Source organism: Rhipicephalus sanguineus, chromosome 3 (assembly GCF_013339695.2).
Source record: "Rhipicephalus sanguineus isolate Rsan-2018 chromosome 3, BIME_Rsan_1.4, whole genome shotgun sequence".
Lineage (NCBI taxonomy): Eukaryota > Metazoa > Arthropoda > Arachnida > Ixodida > Ixodidae > Rhipicephalus > Rhipicephalus sanguineus.
Genome location: NC_051178.1, coordinates 213,002,368 through 213,019,273, shown reverse-complemented (window position 1 = coordinate 213,019,273; position 16,906 = coordinate 213,002,368). Strand labels below are relative to the sequence as shown.

The 16,906-nt window shown below is 45.8% G+C and overlaps 1 protein-coding gene across 1 annotated transcript in view; it reads left to right on the top strand.

Annotated features, from left to right (window-relative positions):
• The first annotated feature begins 341 nt into the window (after nucleotides 1-341).
• Nucleotides 342-16,906, top strand: part of LOC119388258 (receptor expression-enhancing protein 5) — a 32,291-nt gene continuing 15,726 nt past the window's right edge. Inside the window, exons 1-2 of the mRNA XM_037655929.2 lie at nucleotides 342-642; nucleotides 8,453-8,546. Coding sequence (XP_037511857.1) covers nucleotides 516-642; nucleotides 8,453-8,546 — 221 coding nt within the window. The 5' untranslated portion in view covers nucleotides 342-515. The remainder of the gene's footprint in view (nucleotides 643-8,452; nucleotides 8,547-16,906) is intronic.

Below are 16,906 nucleotides of genomic sequence, written 5' to 3'. Positions count from 1 at the left end.
GGCGCGGGGTGCACGGCTTTGCCGGCACGGCGGCGGCCTGCCATTGGCTGCTTTAATTTTGAATCTCCGTGAACACTAGCGCCAATTTCACCTTCAGTTACGGCCCCTTTTAAAAGGCCGCCGAACTAGCAAATTATTCAAGATGGTGTCGGTGACGTCATCATGACGTAATTCTTTGGGACGCCGAAGCGGCAGTGTTTCCGGGTATTGGCCGAGCCACGTTCGCATGGAGGAAGGAAAGTTTTCCTTCCCCCAGCAAGGTCTCTTCTTTCTCTCGTTCAACCACTTCCCTCTCCTTCTTTCAGTTGCTTCCCTTTCACTACGGCATGAACCACATGAACTACGCGCGCGCGTCCAAGTGTGTGGTGCCGCTGGCGGAAGGTGCGTCTTTTGGCTTGCGGTCGCGTTGTCCGTACTGTTGGTCTGGCCGCCGAAAGCATTGCCCGAAGAGACAAGCGCACAGATCTACGCCATTTTGGATTGCACCGCACTGAGGAACAAAATCAGAAGCAGCCATGGTAACCGTGAAGGAAGCTGCTGACCGGGCCGAGGCCGTCATTGCGAACCTGCCCGAAAAAGCGCAGTCAGTTTTCAACCTCATCCAAAGCAGGACTGGCGTCAAGCGAGCCTACATCCTACTTGGTGTGTTCGGTGACTACTTCCTTTACTGCACCGCAAATATTACGTTTGCTTACGCAAATAATATTGCTTTAGAATTCTCTCCTTTTTTTTCTTTTTTTTTTCCGGGTTCATAGCGTTGTTTACGCTGAAGTCCTTTTTTTTTTTTTTCGAATCTTGCAGGGAGGCTTTAGAGCGCACAAAATACCGCCACGAGGATAGACAATGAAATTACACCTGTGGCACGCAGGAATTACATGCAGGCTAGCGCGATGAGGAAAGAAAAGTGCGGTCTCCGTGGGTGTGACCTTGTGGGTGCCTGTTGTGATTCGCGGCTAGGATTGTCGCGTGCGTTGCCGCGGTGAACGATTCGCCTCTGGACTGCACGTGCGTATCACAGACCGCGCGCATGCCGTACATAGCGATAGAAAGCTAATGAAGTGAAAGGGAACGCAGTGTTAAGTCGTCTGCAGTAGGCCACAAGACAACTGTTGGCCCAGGTGTTGCTTTGCGCCATGCCAGCTGTTATAACGCAACCACGTGAACCTTGCCTTAGCGACTTTGCATCGCTGCTTTCTCTCGCTTCAGTTGCAAGCAGTGCACTGTATTATTAGTTTATTGCGTGGTCGTCTTTTTTCTTCCCTGCCACTGATAAGTCTGCACGTAGGTTTTCCGGTGTGCTGGGATATGTACCGAACCCATCTTTCTTTTACATCTACCTCGTCATATCCGCGTTGCCTATTACTGAGCGGCGATTCATACGAAACGGCAGTGTCTTCCGCTTTGGGCACGCAGAGCTAGCGCATCGTTAATCACTCCGGAATTTTCCTTTCCCGGAAGCCCTACTGTGCGATAAATACTGCGCAGACCATGTGAATGTCTTAAATTCAAGAGCTTTCGTTCGGCTAAAATAAACAGCTGAACATTTCCTTCTAGAATGTTGTGTTTGAGGCAACCTGCGCCGGACATGTGCAACTTTTACACTACGGCAGTGCACAAGTGGTCGGGCCACTGGCCGAAGCTAGCCGTAGTCTTTTCCTGTCATCGCTAATGTAGTTTTTCTGTGTCGGCGCTATGCGTAACAGAGATGTTTAGTTTATCTGCAAACCTCCTGCCGTTTGCGTTATCGAAAGCGCGTCTTTCAGGCTGAGAACACCGTCACAATGATGATGATAATGGCGTAGCGGTGGCCTGCATCGTCATTGCCTTGAAAGCCGCACTTTAGGTAACGCGCCAATTTATTCGACACGTCAGCCATGTTAGCGACGTCTGAATTCTAACTGTAGTTGCTCTTAGTTGGCTAATGACAAAGTGTCAAATATTTTTCACACATAATTAAAATTTTGGCAATTGTGTGGAGTAAATATGTACATGCACATGTTCTCACCCACACATGTGCATGTGATCATAAACTCTTGCTCGCATACACATGCAAACATATAAACGTGTACATTAACACGTGTCACGCACACATCAAAAAGTTAGCGGAAAATGTCCTGAAAGATATGTGCCTGGGAAGCGGTCACTGCAGCACATGACTGCATCAGAGAAATGGCTGACGTAGGCAGTGGCACTGTCAGTAGTAGCAACAGACTGCGGATATGAGATTTTTTCTGCCCCATGGGAGTTCCCAATTTAGTTTTTCATTGCATAGCACAGTTTTTAATCTCATTATTGGTGATTAAATTCCTATTGCTCCTTCGAAAAGCTTGCAAAACAAAACGCTAGCCATCTCACCTAAACCAGATATATTGTTCAAATGCAGGTATAACTGCATAAGCATAACCCAGATTTATCAACTCCATTGAAATTCCCCTTGACAAACACTTCAAAAATGTTTTATTTATTTTGACAATGACCAATTATGCAGGCATTTTGTCAACAGCTGTCCAGTGGACATCTTGACAACTGGGAAATGTCAACATTAACACAGCTGATTTGGGAGATTGTCAGGCAGTAGCGTGAAATGGTAATGCCTTGCTGGGAGTAATGGAGCGCAGCATGCAATACGACTTCATATTTTTGCCATAGGGAAATAAAAGAAACTTATTTCACTGTTTCCAGCAGTTTATTACTCCAAGAGCATTGTAGTACACAGAGGTGGCACTCTGTGAAACCAGTTTTATTCAACGACACATTGCTGCAGTGCTGACCCACAGGCCTGGCCAGCTCGTCTGGCAGCATCCAGTCCCGGCTAGGCCACAGCAGGAGCCACTGCATATGTACAGAGACATCCACTTCCACCTTGAACACCGCACCGTGCGGCCAGCGCTCCGGGGCGCTTGGGAAACTAGCGCGCAAGCGCAGTCACAGCTGTAGGTGGGGCACGGGCCAAAGTGTATTACTTGCGTCTTCGCATGCAGAAAAGAAAGAAAACACTAGGAGCAAAAGCTGGACGGAACAAGGTGCTGTTGCTGCACTTCTCGAGAACTCTGCTGGATTCTCGATTTGCATGCGCATAGCAAGAGCGAAGTTAGCACCGCCGTGAATATGAAGTTAGCTTCACTGCAAAGGAAGCGCGATTTGACGAAGCAGACGGCGCGGTGAAGGCCCCCCCTACAGCTGTCACTGCGCTTGTGCGCTAGTGCCCCAAGCGCGCGCGAGAGGAGCTCCGCGGAGTGCTGACCGCACGGTGCGGTGTTCAAGGTGGAAGTGGACGCCTCTGTACACTTTGTGCCCGTACATGTGCAGTGGTTTCAACTTTCTTTTTTTATGGCAGCCATTCCCTCGCTTGCAATAAATGCACTAAAGTAACTTGAGAAGCGTAATAGGGAAGTTGCATTAACTACTTAATTAAGAATTTCGGTTTCCAGTGTCTGCCTCTTCCAGCTCATGAATTGATTTGCGCTATATGCCACAGATCATTCTAAAAATTTTGTTGAAAAAAAACAAGAACACTTCATAGGTGACATTCACCCACACATTTGCGTTCTGATGCCATGCCAGAAAGCCAATATTGCAATGTTTGCAACCTGAAAATACAGTCTTTATGTTTGTACAGTGGTCAACTCTCATGTCTATAACGCCGGAGCGTCGTGCTCGGAACTGCATGAGCGACATCTACAGCTTGAAACGGGCCACATCAGAGCATGCGCAGTGTCACTGATGCGCTCGCCATGTAATTTCCGTCCTTGTTATCGCCGCGGCCGCGACAACTCATTTCGCCGTCAGAAGCGCTGTCAACCGTATAGCGCCTAGAAAAAGAGTGCAATCACCGGATCGGCGTGTTTTATACTGCGTTCTTATTCTCGGTTCGCAGTATCATGTCATACCGACAATGCGCCGGACAATGGATAAACTTATAAGTGGACGCAAATCTGCTGCTGGGACAATGTGACCGCGAACGGTAAATCAACACGCAGGATAGCTTTCATCGCGCGCTGACAACGGTTCGCTTCGCTTCGTTTCCTTCTTTTTCTCTTTTTTTCTTTTTTGTGATAAACTGTTGATAGCGCTTCCAACGGCCAAAGCAGTTGTTGCATTCGCGGTGATAACCAACGATGGAAAATGCAAGGTAGGCGCATCAGTGGGGCTGCGCATGCTCAGAGGTGCCCCGTTTTCAACTGTAGATGTCGCTCGTGCAGTTCGGAGCACGACGCTCCGTCGTTATAGATATGAGAGTTGACCACTGTACTTTCACATCATTAGCATCACAGCACATCTTAACTAAGGTAGTGTGCTGAAAATCATGACAATTTTGTGGTTGTGTATAAATTGATGTGCGAGATATCATTCTAAAAACGGAGGAAAGAAATGTTGCCGACTAGCTCTCTTATTAGTACTACAATCTAAACGATGATGCTGGCAGAAGCCATCATTGGCAGGAACTTTGTAGTTCACTTGCAAGGTTGATCAAAGTGTTATGTGGGCTTTAATTATGTTCTTTCATAGCTAGCCAGTTAAAGCCATGGTGAACATATGACAGGTCACTTCTGTTCATATTGGCTGCCAGGGCCATGGTACTGTGGTTACGGTGCTCGGCTGCTGGACTCGAAGGGCGCAGTTGGCACAAAGGAGGGCACAGGTGTCATGCTCCTGTTCACATCCTGTTTTATGTTCCAAAACAGCTTGGCAGACAAGCTGAGAATGTACAATCAACTAGCCCCAGTTGCAGCACTTGTAACATATCACAAAATTTGCTAGGTCAGTTTTGGCTTTTCGCTCAAGTCTTCAAAGTTAAGCCAACTGACTCTTGAACTTGTATTGAAGCATTTCATTGGAACACAGGTAAAGCATGTTTTAGTGTTACACATTGGAAACTCCTGCACCTTAATCAGTTAAAGGGACACTAAAGGCAAATTACAATTTATGTCAGATTGAAAGGTCAGTGCTTGAGAATGTCTGAAATGTCAGTATTATACGTAGCAGCACTTTAGCAATTGAGAAGTTAAGGACACGATTTGCGCCACCAGTGGGACATTCTGGTACACAAGCCCGATGACTTATTAGGGCCTCAGTACAAATAATCGGCGGTACTCAACTACCCATGAACAGTTACAAGTCTGAGTAAAATGCAACTAGTGCATTTCAGTCAGACTCATGTGAAAAATAACTTCTTGACATTACCTTTGAGAATGACGCCAGTTCAGTTTTCGTCGGGCTGTGCTCTGTTAAAGCCCCTTGCTCTGCTGCGCTGCAGCACTGGTTGTTGGGCAGTCATGGCTGGTCGTGGCTATGTCAGAAGGCTGTCCTTGGAGGTGGGTGCTTTGAATTGTGCTAATGGTATGCGGACCACAAAGTGCGATTTTCTTTCAAACTAAGAATTTCCTTGGCATGAAAAGCATTACGAGGTTTCCGGAATGCTATTTCAACAATCTACATCCTATTAATTGCCTTTAGTGTCCCTTTAAGATGAACACGTGACTGCAATATTTAATTTGCAGTTTCCATTTCATCTGGAGTGCAGCAAACGAATCAGCATTGTCTTTCTTTTTTTTAACTTCACAAAAGAAACAATAAAAATGTGCCCTTTTTAAATGCTTATCCACTTATCCCACACTTTTGGCTACCAATAACCCCAACTGGCTTTTACTAAACCTCGAATGTAGTTTCACTGTTGTAACTATGCGATACTGTATCACATGATGGAGCCACAAGCTTGTTAATTTTTTTACTTCCAAGATATTGTGTTGGCCTTTGCCTATACGAAGTGAGGATGTCACAAACTAGCGCTCACTCCAGGCAAACTGCCGCCTCTAAAAGCCAGCATCAAATCACAGCGCCAGCCGTTATCAACAGAGCGCATGCATCGAAAAAACAATTATCACAAGACACTGAAGGCGTGCCTCCTCACCCTGCCATCGGAGAAATGCAGGTAAGAGAACAGCCAGCGTGCTTTGAACCAAGCACTTGTGCAAAGGCTAGAACGATCAAGGAGTCAAAACATGATGCAAGGTCAAGCCAAGCCACAACTGTTGGCATACCTGCTGTTGGTAAACGAACGTGCCAGAAAAGCCTTACTCTTTCCCAAGCCACTGCAGTGTTAGGCACGGAATAGTCATGTCGAAGAATGTCGAACCCGGGCGCAACCCAATATAAGTGCGCGGTGACGGTAAGAAGTCGGTCGGTGAGGGAAGAAGTGCTTTATAACGATGTTGTGAAGTAGTGTGGTCACTGAAGTAATGATGTGAAGACGTGAGAGAAATCTCTCAGACCTTGGCTCCGAGAGGAGACATGTAATCACTGACTGCCGAAGGACAATCCCTGGTCTGTGCTACAGTCATCGTGATCCCATGTGCGTGTGTGTTTCTGGAAGAGGAATCTTGGAGGAGCACCCGAGAATCGCAGGGGACTCTTGAATGAATGAGCTTGTATTTGAGCGTGATTTGATTGTTTCCCCATTGTTGTTAAATCTATCAGAGTTGTATTGAGATTTAACAAGCCGAATGTAAATGTATGTGAGATGTTGTACTGCCTTGAGAATATAGATTTTTTTATGTTTGTAAACTCTTTGCTCTGACTCGGTCTCTGGACCACAACTGGTGTTCGCTGGCACGCAAGAACGACCTACTCTTGAGCTGTCTGTGCTCTCATTGCGGAACCAATTCATCATTTTTTGGAATCCACCCAGCCATTGGTTCACTGGTTGTGACAGGACGACCTTCGGCTATGGCATTTGTGCACTATAGGGGATAACTCTTGAATCGGGTGGCTCGGAGAAGCATACTGCCCCAAGTTGTTCGACATCCACTGAAGACACATCCTGCGTCCATACAAGCCGCCACATAACTGGCAAACAAAGCGTGCCATGCAATGCCAGCCTGTGCATGCCACCATGTCACACCCTATGTCTGGCACGAAATTACAGGTGGGGAAAAGAAAAGGTCGACAAAGTTTGGAGCAGCTAGCGAAGGGCATTCTTGCCTAGGGTGGTCGTTCTCGAGTTGATGGGCACAGTTTTGTCCTTAATAGTTTTTATGGCAACAGGTGCTGTATTTAGTTGGTTACAATATTAACAGCTATCTATAGTTTAAAGGTGCGAATAGAAGTTGAATGAAGTGTATTTGAGAAACCAAACTACACATGAAAGGGATATTAGAGGATGCACAGTAAGGCACCACTTTGTTAGAGAATTCGGAGTAAAATAGAATTTGAAAGTGAGGTAAAATACGCCACAGCTATTTACACAAATCCTTGGGCGCTCCCTTATTGTGGGTAAGTGCCATTTGATTGGAGACCATCATCATCATCCTCCTCCATAGTGGGTAGACATCATTGGCTCCAAAGAGAAAAACAACATGTCTCAAGATCCTTGGGCCCGAGTCGAGGCACAGAACAATCGGCAGAATAATGAACAAACTGGGTCTGGGACAGGTCCAATTCAGCCTGAGCCTCCCCTGCCTCCCACGGGCACTCAAGGGGAGCTACCACCGCAGCTTGTTCAAGAACGACAGATGATGGCACCACTGCCAAATCGGGAAGCACCCGTACAACAGGAATATCCTGCAGGTGCCACCTATGCGCCAAGAAATCCTGAACAAATGCAAAGTGCATTGCAACAGTCATGGGCTCCCCAGTATGGTACCTCAACGGGTGGATATGGCCAGAGTGTCCCTGTAACTCAATATGAGGCTGAAGGAGCAATGGCTGCCCTTGTGTTGCGCCAGATTGATGAGAGCCCACCGCAAGTGAGACTTGTTTTTGCCCTCCTGGAGCAGTATACAGGTGTGAACAGAGCATATATCGGCATGGGTATGCATTATTTTCTCTCTCGCATGTAACTTGTTTTTATTGATGTGGTTCATGCTGGATTGATGGCTTGGGGAAATCATGCTGAAATGTGTGTCGAGAGTCTCAACTTGCATTGTAGGTGATATTGTGCCTGCTAGTTAGCATTGGTTGTGTTGATGGGCATTAAAAGCAAAATGATAGACGTACAATTACGAAGTGGGCTCCTTTTATTCCTTTGTGGGTTTTAGTAGTTGTATGCACTTTCTACACTGCAGACAATGTGTTCTAGATTGATCAATTTCAAGGTTATCACATTTATTAGACACCAGGATTGTTTCGCCTTCATTTAGCTTTTTGTGTTGTTTCCGAGACATGCCTCTATTGGGTGTGTGTTTTTATTTTTTGGTTGTCTGTATGCCCTTCTGCATGACCCTTACAGTAAAGCACCATGGATAAAGCGTGAATTGAACTCACTACCATCGTGGTTGACAACTGACTGTTACTTTTCTTTTTTCTTAGAACAGCTCATGTAAAATTATTTACCTGCCAGATGAAAACAGACAGAGCCATCTTTCAATAAAGCAGGAGTTCCTTCGATGATTGTGAATGTGTTGCTTAACCTTTGTGTGTTGCTCGTTTGCTAAGGCATATTTTCTCTGTGCAGGTGTGGCTGGCTTGTTTGCGCTGTACATGATCTTTGGCTACTTTGCCCAGCTGCTGTGTAACCTTGTTGGTTTTGCCATTCCTGCTTATGCCTCGTAAGTTGTTGTTCATATGCTAATCTATGTGAAAAGTTTTGCAATGACACCAGCACTGGTGCCTGTACCTCTGTATGCATGCACGCTTGTGGGCAAGGGCACAAATAAAAAGCTAGAGGTTTAATAATCCTTGTCAAAAATGCCTTCAAATCTCCCATGTAGCATGCAGGACTTAAGGTAGACTGATCTTTCCATGCTTGATGATGTGAGCAGGTATGACCCAGCTCCTATTTAGGCGCCATGGAAACTGTCTAGCTTCCCAGCGCATGCACATGTCTTGATGCTACTGACCTTATGAGGCACCCTGGTGTAAGGGCACAAAACATGACATGCACGCAGAGTAATCACAAAACAAACCAAACATTTATTGCATCATCCCAAAAAAGTGCGTCGAGATGATGCCCAATGAGTAGGTAGAGGCAGGCAAGCAAAAATCCGAGCTAGTCACCTGTCCTGCGACATTCATTGCTGCTCGGTCCATCTGTTGTGTTCCTCCTTTTGCAAGCTGTCAATAGCACCGCTACCGCCCCTATCGGTGTCCTTCAGTCGTCTCTCTGGAATTTTCTCTCCCATTCAGTACCCTCTCCCAAGAATCAGTCTGTATCACTCATGAGGTTGACGAGGAAGGGGTATGTAAGCGCACCTTGCGGTGAGAGGCACAACGAAATTCGGCCATTTCATGAACACCTCCCTCCTTGAGACCTTAGACCCCCCAACTTCACTTGACAGCTGGTTAGCATATATTCACAGTACCATTACTTCCTGCGTCTCTAGCTGCGGGTCAATGCCAGGGGCCTTTTGTACCCCAGTGATGAAAGTCTCTGCTGGCGTTGGACATTGAACCACTGTTGGTCCCACCACCTCTGGAATGGCCATTGGCATCAAGATGCCTTTGGTATATCTCTGCAACGAAGGTGCAGCGATAGGATAGTCCCTCAATACTTTTCTGGTCACGAAACTTGTGCTGTCACGCTGTGGGGGAGCTTGATATGTTGCACAAAGCTGCCGCGCTGCAGTGCCACCATAGCTTCTAGGCCACCCTTCTACGGGTTCATTCCGCAGAGACTGCAGATGTGACCAGCTTGAGTGGAAAGTTTGCACGTGTACTCTGTATCTGTGATTGATTTTTAGATAAGAGCCAAGTTCAGGTATTGTGCAGTTGAAGCGGCACGTTCACGTGCTGCGTACAATACCTGAATTTCATTTGAACACCTGATGTTTCCTTCCGCTTGCGATAACAAGCTACAACTTAGCTATTCCATTTCAGCGAACTTAAACTTTAAAGGGACACTAAAGGCAAAGTCGACATTGATTGTTGAAATAGCGGTCCAGAAACCTTGTGGTGCTACTTTCGTGCCAAGGAAGTGCTTATTTTGAAATAAAATCACGTTTTAGTGGTCCGCATCACGTTAGCGCACTTCAAGTCACCCGCCTGAAAGCGGTCTTTCTGACGTCACTGTTGCCGTGCCCAACGTTGCCCGCCTTTACTGCGCGGTGGCGTGCACTGGCAGCGGGCACCCTTCGGGCATCTGGCAACATCACATGCATGCGGCATTTTGTCGAACTTTCTGTCAGAGTGACTTTCAAGAGCGTGCAAAACACACATGGCAGTACGCGATACTGGAACTACCACTGAAGACGCAACCGCATGAGCGAAGCCGGGCGCCGGACGAAGCGCAGTTCAGCGGGAGCGGAACCTTCGAACCACGAGCGCCGCTCCCCATGGCAATGCCAAAGAGGTTCTTTTTTCCATGAATCAAATAGAAACAAACAAGCAGCATTTTATTATGTCTCTTGACGCACGGAAGGTTCTTTTTTTTATTGCAGCTAGTTTGATTACTTGTTATTCGTCATCGGGATCATTTCCAAAATGTCCCACTCGTGGCGCACGTCGTGTGATACATTGAGCTTTTACTCTGACATAAATTGTTATTTGCCTTTAGTGTCCCTTTAACAAACTTTTTCCTGAGGTCCCTTCAAGTTTGTTCAAGTGAATTCAAGTGAAGTCTCACTGTACTGCTTTAGCTCCCTTACATAAACCTGACCAATGAGCTGGACCGGTTTTCGATCTCCCATCTTGTAGGTGTGTCTAAAGGTTTCCCCCGACATGGAATGGTCCCATTTGTTTGGTTGCAAGAGGTTCTGCAAAGCCAGTGCTAGAACACCTGAACGCATTAATGATTACACTGCTAGGCTGTCGACACTTGGAATTCCACATCTTGATTGCGCTCTGCCATAGGCAGCCTTTTGGCTTGCCCTTGCTTTTGCACGGCCGTGGTTCGCCTCTTTAATGGCATTTGCTAAATGTTTGCGCAAATGTTTACATAGTCAAGGTGTGCATCTCCTTCATAAAACCCTTCCTACCTTTCGGTCTGTTGGTGTATTCAGCTTCCTTCCCTCCGGAACATCAGAAAAGCTGGTGTGAGCCCAGTGCAGCAGTGTTTGCTCAATCATATTGCTAAGTATATCGCATTCGCATGTGTGTGCTCATGGGCCCCTAACAGTTGCTTCACATTTCAATTTGGGCGTTCCGTCATGTTAGACTAGAAAAACTCACAGGGTCCTCTATGCATTCACCTTGGATGACTCGAAGGGGAAAGCCATCTTCTTCTCCTTCTTCTCACTCAGTTGTATTGATCTCCGTGCAGCCGAAAGCTTTCTGCACCTTGCGTGCCTCCGGGATCAGCTCACCTATGACCAAGCGAAAATGTCATGAGACGACATCATCATGTGACGTCATGTCATCAAAACATCACAAATTTTGGCAATCTGTGATGCCGTGATGAAGCCATAGGGTGACATTATCACATGATGACTGTTTGCGTCGCTCACGTTGACACCGATGGGCACTTTTTGTGTTTGACGAGGCATCTAAGGCTTTTCACCTTAAGATGGTCTAATGGCAAGTGGTCTTTTGCTACCAGACGCCCGTTATAGCATACACATTGCAAAACGTTTTTTTACATGAAGCACGTGGCCTTGTGCATAACGAGTAATTTCAGAAATGTGAGTTGGCAGAACATATCTGTCAGCTGGTGCTACGTTTCCTGACTAGTCTCAGTGGTAGAGTTAAGCAGTTGCACTGAAACGATTCATTACTACGAGCACAAACTTGTGCCACTTTTTCCTGTGCAACTGATTGCATGCCAGGATTTCAAAGCGCTTTGTTCTCATATGGGCTGAAATAAGCCAAGTAGTTTTCCATCTTGTGACTTCCCTGCTTGGCTGTTGTGGAGTGTTTGTACCTGTTTACATACGTCAGCCTTCACTTCCGGCCAGCTATCAAACCCACAAAGCTGTTGCCATGTCTTCGGTGCACTGCTGCGGCCAAGTCACTATACTGGTGCAATGCAACATGCAACTCGTAGTTTTGGGGGGATGACAGTTTTGAAGCACTTATTTGAGTCCTCTTTGCCTGGCATGTACTTCAGCGAAGCTTCGTGACCATCCGACAGGAATCTCTCCAGCTCACTTGTAGCACTACCAGCTACATACACTAGATCTTGTGTCACCTGCAATAGTGGCAGTTTTTGTGCATGCATTCCTCTCAATTTTCAGGCTTCACCTCTTTCTGAAGACTGGCAAGCGTTTCCCTGCACTGTGAATTCTGCTGCTGAGTGCTAGGCAGCTCTTTTCTCCTAAATTCCATTTCGAGGGGGACCTTTGTCTCAATGAAATGAATGTGATCCAAGAGTGGGGAAAAGGATTAGTTCCCTGTGTAGTGGAAAGTTGCCCAGACTTGACTCGTCAACTTCTTTGACAGACTGGGTGTCACTAACCGGCACCTATGCCGGCGTGCCCTCTAATGGGACTTCCCTTATTGTGCATATATGGCTGTCCTGCAAGGGCCATAATTGTGGTAGTGTGACCACAGTGGCATTGCAAATGAGGGCGGAGGCTTTGAACTAACCTGTGCACGAATAAACCCATCATTGGGGTGGTTAAAATTTGTTCATGCACTGTTCATTCCACCACTATACTACTTGTCTCGAATAAAGTGCAGCCTGTAATAGGGGCTGCTAAGGTATTTGGCCTAGTGGGAGCTTTTTCCCTGCACGGCCATGTTTCGGAGGGTAGGGGGCAAGCACTCACTTCACCTTTTAATAACCCACCTTGTTACATTGTGTTGTTGCATCATAACACGAAACTGGTTGTAAAAAAGATATTGCAGTAAATTTGTTAGGGATCTCCAGGGCTTGCCAGTGGTTTATTTCAAGGTTTAAAGGCCCAGCAACGTCGCAGCACAAGGATGTGTTATGTTTGTATTTTTTCAATAGAATGGTTACCGGGAGAAGTTGCCACCTTTAATCAAGGTACATTTGCTAAATCCTGCCGTTGCTGTGCAGTCTTTTTGTGATCTCCTTATCTTGACCCTATTAACATGAATCTGTTTTATGCCGGGCTTTACCGAGTGTACATATGTCATGCAACAATCATGCACACTTCCTTGGCGCTGCTGTGCTGTGTTAAAGCGAGGCTTTCTTGCTACATGGTGCTACTCGCCTACGTTTTAAATCAAGGCTTTTGTTGTGGACCTTCCCAACTGTGCTGCCATCTTGCTGAATAGCTCGCATGCACTGGACTTGTGTGCCCCCATCTCAACTACTTCTACAGGTGTGCTGGTTGCATGCTCTCTACAGACAAAATGTAAAACGACAAATGTTACCTTATTATTCTTGCAGGAATAATCTCATCGAGAGTGCTATTACATTTCTTTAACCAAGCAAACCTCACTACGCCTACTCTCCCAGAGGCTGTGGTTTGGTGCGTCTGCTTAGTCTCTAGTGAGTCAGTTGCGCACATCAATTGCAATAACAAAGACATTCCACTCACCGTCATCTACCTGAAAACTCTCAAGAACTCCTTCCACACATGCACACACGGGTTCATGAAACGTGCGTGCATTCTCCATCATAACGGACAAGTATAAGCACTACATATCAGCTTACCGCATCCAGTGTTGTTAGTACCCATGTTGCTGTTGGCATCGTTACGCAACTGTAAACCACTGGTTATATAACACATGTGCAACTCTTCTACGTATGTGTGTGCGTATACCATTTGCACATATCTTTAGCATCATTTCGTAACATTTCGCTCAATTTAAAAAATATTACGCCACAGTTACCTTCCCGCCGCATGCTTTTCGATTCCCACAGTACGTAGGATCTGCCGATTCTTTTTTTTTCGTCGCGGTACCAGCAATAGCTGCTGAAAGAAGGTATGGCTCCACAAAATCAGGCACAAGGAATTTGTGGCCACGTAAAACACCCGGGTACGCGACGAAGTAAGTTATTTTGCAATGTTTGTAACTGCAAGCCGCCCTTCGGCCAGGTGAAGGGCGGCTTGTGCACGAGCATTATCTCAGCAACGCTATTATTGTTTCGGCATTCTTTATGCTGTAGATTTGTGCGTAGTAATCATTGTAGAGTCACGCCCGGTATTTCTTGCAATAAATAGCTCGGGACCCCAATACAGCTGCGTTTATCTCACCAGGGTGAGTTCTACACTAATCGCCGACAAGGAGAGGACCAATTTGGACTACTTTTTTTCCCATACCTTGCCGTGTTTTGCCATGCTGCTGTGCATGAGGTTGATTAAACCTTCTTCGTTAAAGCATTCTGCGTGATATCTTCAATGCTTTAGACGAGTTTGAGTAAATAATGCTGCAAGACACCGGGTGGAAAAAAAAAACCATATGCTGCACCGAGCATCATTGCTCATCGGCCAAAGCAAAAGGAACGGAAGCCACCCTAAAAGCGAATGAGGGCGGATCAGCACTCCCAACAAACGTTCCAAAGAAAAAGTTTGCTATGAATTACTGCAATACGATGCATTTTTAAATGAGTGCTCTTTTATTCTCTTGCATCTCTACAAAAAAGCACCTAACTCAGCTTTTCTGGTCATATTCTGGTCTTAGGGCTTGTAGGTGTATAGATAATCTGAAAATTGAAAATTTATTTGAAATGGCATTGGGTAACATTGCAACATACCTTCATATCTGCGGGACTTAGAGGCAGTGGGGGTAGTAAAAGGGGGATGGCTTTGAATAAGTGCATTTCTTTAAAAACAGATAAAAATTGAAATGGGCGAGACACTAGTGGGCATGCTATATTGCCTAGACCTTGAAATGTACTCTGGTTACTGATATTCCACACATGCAGTGCAACTCTTTCTCCGAAGTAAACCTATTAAATACTTTAAAAACACAATAAGCTTACCGTAAAATGCCGAGCAAGCCCCCCCCCACTTACGGTGAAGGATAATGCGACCAGATTTGGGAGGGGAGCGCTTGCTCAGTCCCGGACCGAAATTCAAGGTGGTGGCGGGAGAGCCATTAAAAATGAAAAATGCTCATCCATGTTTCTAATGAAGTGCTTTATTTATTTACTGTTTTTATTCCCCCTCGTCACTATCAAACTTGTCAAACGACTCCTCAGAGTCTGACGCAAAAGTTAAAGGGACTGTCTACCATCCTTGATCGCTTTTCTGTTTTGTACCGCAATAGAAAGCGTACCGTCTGATGTGTCCAACCTTGCAGGGGTTTCTCTGGAAAGTGAGTAGAAATTTTTAAAACAGAATTTTTCGATCTGCGTTCGGTCTTCTGTTGGCGTGAAACGTGCCCACAACACTGATGGGTGGAAGCGATGACCGATTGTAGTGCCGGTAAAAATTAAAACCGAAAGCATATGTGATTTCTGTAGGATTACTTTATTTTAGCTGAACACAAATGTAATGAATGTAACAGTCTTTTTCAGCGTGCTAGCGGTTAAATGAAGCCTTATTATACGTTTACAGAACACTTGTTTTGCTGTAATCGCAGTCTATGCGTTTATTTTAGCACTGCTGCCGCAATCCAAGCCAAGTTGAGTTGTCAAAAAGATACGATAAATGCACGCCTTCACAGTGCAGCACATGTGAGACATCCTAACAACACAGCGGCACAGTATGACAAGCGCGGAGGGCCGCATGGCATAGCTCATGAGTTGAAGGAGACGAAATCAAAGACGGCACCGCAAGCAGCACCTCCGGGCGCCTTTTTGGATGCGTGAGGAAAAAAAAGGGCAGAAAATTGCTCTCTGACGCAACCGAAAGCTGCCTTAAGTGCATAAAATACAATTTCAAGTTATACATGTTTGTTTTTAAGCACAGTGAGTCTACCTGCGAGGATTTCTTGTCCTACCAGTAGATTGACCACATCGCTCTTGGGTGACGCTAGTGGTCATTCTTTTACGGTTTTCAACAGCAAATTAAAAATATAATTCCTTTTTTATGGGGTAAAAGCATGCTCGTTGCCGCCGATGTGACGAACGATGTTCTCATTTTCACCAAAATCAGAAAAAAATTTAAGTCCCTTTAAGTCCGCGCACTTGGCCTGCAGAGAGCTGCTGTGGTACATGGCCGACAGTGTAGAGCCTGGCGTTCAGCGCACCATCCTCTGAACCACCTTAGATATGCCACATCCGGTGAACGATGACCAATATACGACTGGCCACATGACAATGGAATTTCATAAACAACATTAGATACGCATTCAGTGTACTCATTCTTGTGGTTCTTTTTACAAAAGTGATATAGTCTCGAAAAAAAAAGTGGCCGCAGGGAAGGAGGGTTAGAGAGGGGCGGGGGGGGGGGGCACTTGCTCGGTTATTGGCGCTTATTTCGAATCTCCCACAAAAGGGAGGGTGGCGCTTGCTCCGCATTTTACGGTAGTTAAAAATACCGTGTAACCATAAAAATACGTCTGAATGCTGACAAATGCAATTAAACCATTAATAGCGCCTATTTTGCATTGCGCACTACAAGAGTGCTAGGTAACCAATGACGTTTCCGAAGGTAGGAGTAAGCTCACAACATGCCTATATTTTTCAAACTAGAAACAAGCACTCACTGTAATATCACCTCTACTTCTAGTTGAGCTGAATTTCAAAACGTGCAAAGAACGAAAAAAAAAAAATGCCCTGCATGACAGCTTGCTGTGGGAAACTGCTCAGAAGCTGCTTCGGAAACGCACGCGTTTTATTTCAGTGTTTAACGTGCTGTGAGCTCGTTCAAGTTATTGTCCCTGTAGTTTAATATTTGCTGAGCGTCTTAGGCTCCGGACATTAAACGGACCAACAACTGGTCACAACGTGTCATTAGATCCTGGCAAAAATGATACGACACTGAAATATAGTGACAGATTCCAGCATCCTTTTCGCCTGTAGGATTTATATGTTTAAATCATGTTTAAAAGTAACAAGAACTGGTACGTGGTGCAGCCTAGCGGAAGAGTCTTGAAGCTGGTGTGGAGTCTATCACTTTTTGCTCTACGTTGTCTGATGCTGTCATGCGTGCCATAATTATTCCTGAGAATTACA